The following is a 12074-nucleotide window of genomic DNA, read 5'->3' as shown; positions in this document are numbered from 1 at the left end:
TTCTCAGTTCCCTGTCTTGGCACGTTGGTTAAGTGCCTATCCATCCCCTCCCTCACTGTCTTGATCGTGGCAGGTGTGTCCTGTCTGCACAGTGTCGGGGGGCATCTCTCACTTGCTGCGGTTCCCCCAAGCTGCTCGGTGTGGCAATCATTCTTGTCCCATATACACTTTATATGCTCTTGCAGTCTGTGAGCATGGTCTATCTATCTCCTAATTCATTTCAGCTTTGTTTAAAAAGTCCTTGTGCAGGCACTATGCAGTTGTGCTAAATCTTCACGCTTCCTTCTCTTTGCAGCGATGGTGGCTGGCACTCCATGTTCTTTTGTCCAGGCCGTCACTGTCAGCACAGGGAGAGGAATTTTTAGGCTAGTTTTATGATTTGTCATTTTCCTGATCTCAAGGGAGTTTTTTTTTTTAAATGGGATTCTTGAGATCTTAAATATAGAACATCACAGCATGTGTAGTGGGGGTGGTTTTATTTTGTTTCCTTTCCAATCTGTATCCCCTTTAATTTTACCTCCACCCTCCTCATTACAGCAACCATAATAAGGTGGCAAGAGTGCTCTCTGGTCACACTGGGAGGACTCCCTCCTCCGCCATGAGTAAGACACCATCTCTTGTCCTGTTGATGCTGCTTATGAGGCTGCAGAAGTCCCTTTCCTGTCAGCTATACTGTACTGAGACTTCCTTCCACCACTGGGTGTTGGGTTTGCCGTGTACTTGTCTGCATCTGTCCCTGTGATCCTTTGACTTGCTGGCAGCAGCTAACTGATGCACCAGATTGATTGACATTGCGTATACATTGGGCATACTCATTCGCATGGTTTTCTAAGCGACTGACTCCAATCATGTAAGAAATTTTCAGCTCCACCTTGCAGATTTTGATTTTTTACATTTCAGTTTTGTTTAGCTCCATCTTTCAAAAAAATTAACATATTTATTTCTTTATTTTGGAGGGGGGCGGGAAGGGTTGCAGAGTATTGGGTATATTGTCCAGGCTGGCTTCAAACTCTTGACCTCCTCTGGCCTCAGCCTCCTTGAGCAGCGGAGCCTGTAGATGCATGCTACCACGCATGGCTTAGGTATTGACTGCTCAGTGTGTGAACTTCACCACTTTCTCTGTTGCCTGTCAGTCATGCAGTCAGAGTTTGATTCCCTTATGGTCAGAGATTTGCTGTACATTGGCATCAGCTTATTAATTTCTTATGGTGCAAGGTCTTTCTTTTGACTTGACTTATATTTGAATTCTGTAGAATTTGTTCACCAGGAGAGTTCCCGTGGGCAGGGGGCGTGTCTTGTCTCTGGAAGTAAGCCCAACACTCTGGTTTTCCTGGCTTGCTTGAAGACTCAATGCATGAAGACTCAGAAGATTCCCTGAGTCAGAGTCAAAGTTATCCTGGAACTAGAGGCTCTGCAGACAGGCACCTTCAGCCTACATTGCTGCTGCCTGACCCCCATGCCCCGAGGAAGCAAGTCCTGGAGTGAACCACTAATCTGCCCACTCACTCTCCCTATATGCTGTGGCCACTGCTATCTGTCGTTGTGACCCATTTCCTGGTCACATGGGAGCTCCCTTATCATGCCCCTTCATCAGTGTTGAGGCCAGCGCCTTAAACAGAATCCAGCATGGAGCTAGCTCAATAAATAAGGAAATGTCCCAAGAGTGTCTTTAGATGCTTGAGTTAGGTGCTGAGTTCTGAGCCTGGTCAACCTGACCATTAAGCGTTGCCTACACCAATTTTTTTTTTGTGCCCCTGACCTATATGTAATTGAACAGGAGACAAAGGCTCAGCCAGGGTTCCTGAATGTCCCTAATATCTGGATAGGATGGGGCCACTTCAGGACATCCCTTGGGTTCTTTACACCTCTGATCCTACAGTGGAGGCAGAATTTTTGGTAATTCCTCAGTGCCGTATTTCTTATCCTTGTAAAGTTGTCCTCGTTGAAAGCAGGAAGAACAAAGCTGAAGCAATCCTTCTAATGCTCATACTTTGATCTATTACTGGGCCTTGGTCTTAGAGAATTTCCCAGCATAGGATACTAAAAATTCTACCACAGCTAAGGTCTGCAGACTGAATAAAATAATATTTAAAAAAGTCTTAGACGGTCTTAATGAAAAAAGAGTTCACAGCATAAAGGAGCTAATATGCTTCCCAGACATCCACATTGGGTTCCTTTCTGCTGGAAACACAAAGGCTCTTTCCTTTACCCCCTTATCAAACAGAGGCAGAGCTGTGCAGTCTCCATGTGAGGCCTGGCTTCATGGCTCAGGTTCTCTGTATTTGTCCTATGCGTTTATGCAGCATTTGGTTTAAAAGCTAGTTATGATTTTCTGCACTGGCTCAGTGTCCTGTGTCTTCCTAATCTGATTCTGCCTGTGCTATAACCAGTCTCCAGGCACAACCCGGCCTGCATAGCTGGACTTCAACCCAGGTTGGGTACTGTCCACCCAACCTTCCCCACCTGCGCCCTTCACAGTCCTCAGACTTAGCCCAGGTCCTACACCAAGTACCCTGGCCTATTCTGGGGAAACCTGTCTATGCTATCCTCAACCTCAAGCTTGGGCGGGACTGATATATCCTGCATTCCATCCCAATCCGTGTGTCCTCCTGACCTTATCCAACCCACCGCATCCAACCTTCAGGTCTGTCCCACTCCAAAAGTCTTGTGCACCAATCCAGCTTGGTGACTCCACCTGACTCATCTCTGCCTTCACCTTCTAATCCCTATACCTACCCAGGCCCACAACCAGGACCCTGGCTCAGATTTGCTCACCCTCCCTATGCTCTGCCCAGCATTTGGGCTGGGTGGCACATCCTTAGTGCCAGTCCTTTGTGTCCACACCCAGATTTCCAACCAAGGAAAAAAGTCCAAATGCTCAGGTCTCCACCTCAAAACACAAAAAGACATGAAGAGTTAGGATAGTAAGCCTGTTCCCGACAAAACCTACCAGTCTTAGAGAAATGTTCTTTTGGGAGAATCACCTAGATGAACCCCCGAGATCAGGAACGCAAAGGAACAATCATAAACATAATCAAAGAATTAAGAAGTTTGAAGGCTACATGAAGAGATAGCTCAAGGGCTGGAGAGATGGCTCAGCAGTTAAGAGCATTGCCTGCTCTTCCAAAGGTCCCGAGTTCAATTCCCAGCAACCACATAATGGCTCACAACCATCTGTAATGAGATCTGGTGCCCTCTTCTGGCCTGCAGGCATACACACAGAATATTAGATACATAATAAATTTAAAAAAAAAAGAGAGAGGTAGCTCATCAAACTTAAAGAGATAAATGCCTGAGGGATGCCCAAGAAACACAAATACAGGTTGAAGAAAATGACAGGAACAATTCAGGATTTGAAAATGGAATTCACTAAGGATGTAAAAATACCGAAGAAACTCGAGATGAAATGGAGGGATTGAGAAGCTCAACAACCCAATTAGAAAACTCAGAGGAAGCCTTGCAAGTAAAAGGAATCAAGAGGAGACGGACTATCCAGACTCAGTGATAAAGGGGAGGGACTCGAGGGTTCAAGCAAAGAATATAAAAAAAAATCAAAAGAGACACAGGAAAGGAATATTCAGGAACTATGAGACACCGTGAAAAGACCAGATCTTCAAATGATGGGTGTGAACGAAGGAGAAGAATCCCAGGCCACTAATCCTAGAAGAAAACTCCCTCAAACTACGGACAGTCAAACACATACAGATACAAGAAGCACACAGAACACCAGGTAGAGAAAACCTAAAGGAGACTTTCCATGGCGTATCATAGTGAAAACAGTGAATATCTAGAACAAAGGAAGAGTATTGGAAGCTTCCATAGAATAGACACAGGCCACATACAATGCAAACCCACAAGAACACATTCTCAGTGGAAACCTCCAAGCCAGAAGAGTCGAGAGAAATGTTCTGTGTGTTTTAAAAGACCGTGGATGCTGGCCCAGACTGCTGTAGCCAGCAAAACTATTTGCCATGGTGGAAGGAGAAATAAAATCTTTCCATGACACAAACAGGCTAAAAGAATTCATGTCCACCCAACCAGTGCTACACAGTGCGGTGGGTTGTCTTTGGGAAGGTCCCTCACTATGATCAAACTGGTTTTAACCTGGAGATACATGGGCGGTTCAATCTACCTAAGCCAGCAAATAAAATAAAGCATACAGATGTTTTTAACGACAAAAATCACCCAATCGTCTCAATAGAAACAGAAAAGGCCTTTGACAAAATCCAACAAGGCTTCATGATAAAGGCCCTAGATACGATAGAACTAGAGGAAAGATACCTCTGTATAATAAAAGCTGTATATGACAAACGCACACAACAGTATCCTAAATGGAGAAAACCCGGAAGCAACACCACTAGAATCAGGACTTAGAAAGGGCTGTTCACTACTTCCACTCCTTTGCAGAACGGGACTTGAAGCACTATCTGGATCAATAAGGCAAGAAGGGAAGGAAATTAAAGGAACATAAATAGTAAACAAGTCAAATTATTCCTCATTGTATGTGGTATAATATTATACAGAAAGAATTCCAAGAATGCCATCAGAAAACTTGTCAAAAAGATGGATGATTTTTATCACAGTTGGATAGAAAATCAATAGTCATCCAATACACTATACCAGATATGCTGATTTGCAACCATGGACACACTAAAATTCACAGTAGCCTCAGAGACAATAGAATATCTCTGAATAAACATAGCAGGAGGGGAAAGACCTCTATAACAAAAATTCTAAATCTGTGGAAGATAGAGCTTGCGGAAGTGACTAGAATTTGGAAAGGCCTCTTATATACACTGATTGGTAAAATTAATATTATGAAAAATGGCCTTTCTACCAAAAGCAGTTTACAGATTCAATGCAATCTCAATAAAAAAAAAATCTCGATGGCATTATTCACAGAAACAGAAAAAAAGATCCTAAAATTTATGGGGAACAGCAAAAGACCACAGAAAGCCAAAGCAATCCTGAGCAAAAGAACAAAGTTGGAGGGATTTCTGTTCTAGATTTTAAGACATAAAAACAGTGTAGTACTGGCATGGAAGGAGACATGTAGACCAATGGAACAATATAGTATAATAAAACATGAGCATACATATCTGTAGCCATCTAATATTTAACAAAGATGCCAAAAACATACAGAAGAAACCTGGCATCTTCAATAAACAGTGCTGTAAAAGCTAGAAGTTAATATCGTGCCCCAAACTCAACTCTAAATGGTTCAAAGACCTTAGTGTGAACCCTAAAATGTCAAAAACTGTTCTAAGTAAACATAGACAGTACCCTACAAGATAGGGGTGTAAAAAAGGGCTCAATATGTCTAGAAATTAAGGCCAACAATGGGCAAAAAAGACCTCTTAAAGCTAAAAAGGTCTTGTACAAGAAACACAACCATTGGTCAGGCGAAGAAGTCCAGAAAAAATATCTTTGCTAGCTATTTATTTGGTAGAGGATTAATATCTAGAATATATAAGAAACAAAACAAAACAACAACAATAACAACACAGGAAAAAAAAAACAAACACAAAATAAACAACCCAATTAGAAATGGGCTGTATGCCATGAATACCATTGGTTAGTAAAGAAACTGGCTTGGCCTGATAGGGTAGAGTAGAGCTAGGTGGGGGAAAACTAAACTGAATGCTGAGAGAAAGGAGGCAGAAGCAGGAGAAGCCATAGAGACAGACATGCTGGAACCTTGCTGGTAGGCCACAAGCCTCATGGTAAAATGTAAAATAATGGAAATGGGTTAAATTAAGATGTAAAAGCTAGCCAATAAGAAGTTAGAGATAATAGGCCAAGTAGTGATTTAATTAATACAGTTTCTGTGTGGTTATTTTGGGAGTCTGGGAAGCCACCTACTACAGAGGATGACCTTGAACTCTTGATCCTTCTGTCTCCCACATCACAAGCTCTAATAGAACCAGGTTGTCTGGAATGTTTACAATAAAAGCTTCTCCAGACGTGGTGATAGTGGGTCTTCTGTAACTGCTGAGGTGTCCTCAGGGTCCTTATGCTGGCCTGCCAGGCTGACAGTGTGTCCAGTTGCCAGTAAAGCGGCTGCTGGATTGACAGGTCCCCGGTCAAGAATGCCAGGCACAAGGGGCAGTGTTTAAACACTTACCCAAAGCTCAACCAAACAAACGATTGTAACAGCATTGGCACTTTAGTATTTATGGATCTTGAAAAGTGCTTATACAGGGCTCCAGTGTTCCAGAGAAAGGAGTCATCTGATTTATTTCATCATAAGGACAGGTAGTCCTCTATTCTTTTACCCATTCATCCCATCTTTTCCAAGAGAGAGAATGAGACAGTGTTTCACCGGGTAGTCTAGGATGACTGAAACTCATTGTGTAGACCAAGTTGCCTAGAACTTACTAATGTAGACCAGACTGCCTGGAACTTGCTCTGTAGACTGGGATGTCTGGAACTCACTGTGTAGACCACAATGTCTGGAACTTGCTGTGTAGACCAGGATGTCTGGGACTCACTGTATAGACTGGGATGTCTAGAACTCGCTGTGTAGACCAGACTGCATGGAACTCACTGTGTAGACCAGGATGTCTGGAACTCGCTGAATAGACTGGAATGTCTGGAACTCGCTGTGTAGACCAGAATGCATGGAACTCACTGTGTAGACCAGGATGTCTGGAACTTGCTGTGTAGACCAGGATGTCTGGGACTCACTGTGTAGACCAGGATGTCTGGAACTTGCTGTGTAGACCGGGATGCCTGGAACTCACTGTGTAGACAGGGATGTCTGGAACTCACTTTGTAGACCAGAATGTCTGGAACTTGCTGTGTAGACCAGGATGTCTGGAACTTGCTGTGTAGACCGGGATGCTGGAACTCACTGTGTAGACAGGGATGTCTGGAACTCCCTTTGTAGACCAGAATGTCTGGAACTTGCTGTGTAGACCAGGATGTCTGGGACTCACTGTGTAGACTGGGATGTCTAGAACTCGCTGTGTAGACCAGACTGCATGGAACTCACTGTGTAGACCAGAATGTCTAGAACTCGCTGTGTAGACCAGACTGCACGGAACTCACTGTGTAGACCAGGATGTCTGGAACTCGCTGTATAGACTGGAATGTTTGGAACTCACTGTGTAGACCAGAATGTCTGGAACTTGCTGTGTAGACAGGGATGTCTGGGACTCACTGTGTAGTCCAGACTGCCTGAAACTCACTGTGTAGACCAGGATGTCTGGAACTGACTGTTTAGACCAGGATGTCTGGAACTCACTGTGTAGACTGGGATGTCTGGAACTCGCTGTATAGACTGGAATGTCTGGAACTCACTGTGTAACCTCGAATATCAGGACCTCAGGAGTAACTCTCCATCTCTAGCCATTCAAGAGTGCTGATGTTACAAGGGTGAGCACCACACCTAGCTTCCTGATGGGCCTTGAGAGGTGATTTTGTATAGAAGCTGGGGATTCAGTATCGCTGTGGAGCGTATGTCCACTATCAGAGGAAACACAGACCTGAGTCTGTGAGAGTCACCTTTCCCTTGTCATTCTCCAGCCCCATCGGTGGCCTCTGCACCATGGAGCTCTGTGTTGCATTAAGACCGCTAACAAGTTAAAAAGACTCAGGATTGCTGGAGCACACATCGCGTTCTGTCTGTTTGCCAAGAGACCTGACATTTCAACCTCTGAAGGTTGCTGTAGCTCCACAGAGGAGCTAGAGGTCACAGAAGGTCCCCCAGTCCCAGTGACTATTCCCATTTGAAGATGGGGTTGGTTCCAAGTAAGGCTGAGCTTTCGGGTCTGAACACTGTCTGATGTGATTTGAAATAAGCAACTTGATCATGTTTGATAATACTCACTTTCCTCTTCTCTTGCCTGTTGTTTGTGCTTGCACGGCTGTAAGCACGTGTTGTGTAAGCGTGAGGTGTCTATTTCTATGACAGGTCATGTGACACGGACCTTTAGTTGTTACTTAGATCAGGGCTTCTTAAGCTTCTTCCTAATTACAACCTGTTTTCATCAAAGGAATTTTCACACAAATCTATGAATACAGGTTCACAAAATAGGTACGCAAAGCAAGCATTTATGGGCACTGAATCATAAATTTATTTCAAAACAATTCTTTTGCATAATATAATTTTAAAGACGTTAGAACATTTCTAGACTAACAAGATAGATATGCTTGCTTATTTTTACATGAAAATTAAATCTCGGATGACTATTTGAAACCGCAGGATGGGGAGCATCCTCAATGCTTTTCAGAATCTGTCTGTGCTTTGATTTGATAATGGTCAATGTTGAGAATGACGTTTCACAGAAATAAATGCCATAAATTTATTTATATAAATTTAGAGTCAGTTCAGGCATTGCTTGAAATTTTGTCCTAATCTCAAGTCAAAACTTACTTCACTCTGAAAATGAACACTAGGTCAGCAACACAGACAGGTTTTAAAATCACACATTCTAGTACCATGAGCTCCAGAGATTGTCTAAGCTGATTCTTACCTGCTAGGCATGACAACAGGAAGATAGAGCCTTTGTATTCTGTAGTTAGGCCATTGTTTCTGTAAGCGAGGGACTCATATATACTGTTAGAGCCCTGAAGTTCATAGCCTGCAGCAGTAGCAGGGCTCACTAGGCTGTTTCAAGCAGGCATCATGGAATACTTTATACATCACTGATTAGCACTGACAGAAACACCTCACGTTCATTAGATGCCAATACTGAATTTTTGTTGATTGTGTGTTCAGGGACCTTTTCCCGTTACCAACTGTCAGATTCTGTCACACAACTCCATGTGGGTTTGTGATTCATCGCTTAAGGAGCTGGGACCTGGATTACGGGCTGTGCAATTAAAGAATTTCCTTGCCAGCTTTGAAGTCTCTTCCGGTACAAGTCGGTAGAAAGGATTGCTCATGCTAGGCTAGCAGAGACCCCATGATTAGCATTCTGTTCAAAACTGAGAAACATGCAGTTCCCAGAATGACTGAAAACAACCAAAATATTTTCCCCTGCATTATCTTGCATCCTGTGAGCTTATGGAGAACACTGATGTTTCATTATTGGGTTTGAGAGTCATTTTGGGTTTCTGTACTCTATAACTCACACAGAAAACCACAGGGGGAAATTGTGGCTCACAAAAGCTGTCTCTAAAGTGGCCGGAAACTTCCGAGTTAAGAGCCCTGATGTGAAGACTCCACAAAATTACATAAAGTGTTTACATTCTTACCTTTTGTGAAGCTTCCTCTGACTTTTAATGTTAAGTGCATTCAGGAGCACTTTCGATCAAGTGGAACAATTCTGTGTAATGCCTTTTGAACACAAAATCAGAGCCGTCTGCATTCTCATGCCCTCTGCTAAGAAATGGGAACAATTTAAATGCCCACGAGTTGATAAGTGGCAAAACCTGGGGAGCACAGACACAATAGAATACCATTCAGCCATAAAATGAATGAAATGCCGTCCTTTGCGACAACGTGGCTGGAACTGGAGATCATTGTGAAGGGGGAGAACTGAGACACGGAAAGAGGCTGGCTCTCCAGTGAGCTCCCTCATATGAGGAACATAAAAAAGTTGGCATCACAGATATCCAGTCTTGTATACTTGGTGATTACCAGAACTTGGGGAGAGAAAATAAGTGGGGTGATGAAAAATGTTAATTGGAAAAGGTAGTTCTGGTGCATAGTACATAAAGTGATGGTAGGCCATGAAAACACACACATTGTATAGTGGACCATGAAGACACGCACAGGGTGATGGTAGACTATGAAGACACGCACAGGGTGATGGAGGACTATGAAGACATGCACAGGGTGATGGAGGATCATGAAGACATGCACAGGGTGATGGAGGATCATGAAGATATGCACAGGGTGATGGTGGACTATGAAGACACGCACAGGGTGATGGTGGACTATGAAGACATGCACAGGGTGATGGTGGACTATGAAGACATGCACAGGGTGATGGTGGGCTATGAAGACATGCACAGGGTGATGGAGGACTATGAAGACATGCACAGGGTGATGGAGGACTATGAAGACATGCACAGGGTGATGGTGGACTATGAAGACATGCACAGGGTGATGGTAGACTATGAAGACATGCACAGGGTGATGGTGGACTATGAAGACACGCACAGGGTGATGGTGGACTATGAAGACATGCACAGGGTGATGGTGGACTATGAAGACATGCACAGGGTGATGGTGGGCTATGAAGACATGCACAGGGTGATGGAGGACTATGAAGACATGCACAGGGTGATGGTGGACTATGAAGACACGCACAGGGTGATGGTGGACTATGAAGACATGCACAGGGTGATGGTGGGCTATGAAGACATGCACAGGGTGATGGTGGACTATGAAGACACGCACAGGGTGATGGTGGACTATGAAGACATGCACAGGGTGATGGTGGACTATGAAGACATGCACAGGGTGATGGTGGACTATGAAGACACGCACAGGGTGATGGTGGACTATGAAGACATGCACAGGGTGATGGTGGACTATGAAGACATGCACAGGGTGATGGAAGACTATGAAGACAGGCACAGGGTGATGGTGGACTATGAAGACATGCACAGGGTGATGGTGGACTATGAAGACAGGCACAGGGTGATGGAAGACTATGAAGACACACACAGGGTGATGGAAGACTATGAAGACACACACAGGGTGATGGTAGACTATGAAGACATGCACAGGGTGATGGAAGACTATGAAGACATGCACAGGGTGATGGAAGACTATGAAGACACACACAGGGTGATGGTAGACTATGAAGACATGCACAGGGTGATGGTAGACTATGAAGACATGCACAGGGTGATGGAGGACTATGAAGACATGCACAGGGTGATGGAGGACTATGAAGACATGCACAGGGTGATGGAGGATCATGAAGACATGCACAGGGTGATGGTAGACTATGAAGACACGCACAGGGTGATGGTAGACTATGAAGACATGCACAGGGTGATGGAGGATCATGAAGACATCACAGGGTGATGGAGGACTATGAAGACATGCACAGGGTGATGGAGGACTGTGAAGACAGGCACAGGGTGATGGTGGGCCATGCAAACATGCACATGGCGGACTGTGAAAACATTTCCAAGAGCAGAAGGAAGGATTTGGGGTATTTTCTTTCTCTTGCTTCTTCGAGACAGGGTCTTACTATGTAGTCATAGACATCCCCAGTGGCAGTGCACATGGGCTCAGATTTTCCAAAGTATTTGGCTAGAAATTTCACGTTCACTGGATTATAGAAAAGATCTTTCTGCCATTCGGTGATACACTGGCATCTCAATTTGACCAGGCACTTGGCTGTGTGCTGACTTAATAGTGGTCTTAGTAATTGAAAAGGGCTGACTTAGGTTTTTAAACTAAAGGTTCGGTTGTCTAAAGAGCACACGGTAAAGAAGTAATGCCGCTCCCCTGCAGACTTCTGAAGATGAACGCTAAAAAGAATTCCCACAGTAGCTCAGAATTGAGTTTAATAAAAGGTTACTTATTTAGGGGTAGACTCACAGATCACAGTCCTCTGCTCAAAGGCAGAACAACAACCAAATCTCACAGCGGGAAGAGAGAGAGAATGCGTGATTTACCTTGGCATTTATAGTATAAGAGGCCACGCCCAAGTGGGCAGGTAATTTGCAGGCCACTTGCGGTAGGAATCCCTACAGCAGACTTCCTTGAGTAGGCTTTCATGGTTGTTCTGGGAATAAAAGCTACTTTACTAGAATGTGGGCTGCTGGTGGCTGCTCTATGGGCTGCCAAGATCTCAAACCCCTTGAAATGTTCTTATGCGTGATGTGGTATACATCGTCACATGGGACATGTGTCAACGCAGGCTTTTTTTGTGTTTCATTCTAGATTGTTCACAGAACCCTGGCAGCCATGTTGGGAGCGCTTGCAGCGTTAGCAGCATTGGCTGTGGTTGGAGACGTAAGTCGTTGTGTTTGATTTACTGGCTCACCACGATACAATGCCAGCCCCATGGAAACTCCAGGGCGTACGAATTGTTTTAAATTCTTTTGTATGATGTTCCCACATGTTTTCCCCATGATTCATTGAGGTATGAGCTGACACGCTT

The 12074-nt window shown here is 44.2% G+C and overlaps 1 protein-coding gene across 2 annotated transcripts in view; it reads left to right on the top strand.

Annotated features, from left to right (window-relative positions):
• Oca2 (OCA2 melanosomal transmembrane protein) overlaps positions 1–12074 on the top strand; it is a 220857-nt gene that overhangs the window by 55786 nt on the left and 152997 nt on the right. For both annotated transcript variants that reach the window (XM_075952458.1, XM_075952457.1), the window contains exon 10: positions 11855–11926. In XM_075952458.1, the coding sequence (XP_075808573.1) occupies positions 11855–11926 (72 nt within the window). The remainder of the gene's footprint in view (positions 1–11854; positions 11927–12074) is intronic.

Source organism: Microtus pennsylvanicus, chromosome 18, assembly GCF_037038515.1.
Source record: "Microtus pennsylvanicus isolate mMicPen1 chromosome 18, mMicPen1.hap1, whole genome shotgun sequence".
NCBI lineage: Eukaryota > Metazoa > Chordata > Mammalia > Rodentia > Cricetidae > Microtus > Microtus pennsylvanicus.
This window is presented reverse-complemented; position numbering and strand designations above follow the sequence as displayed.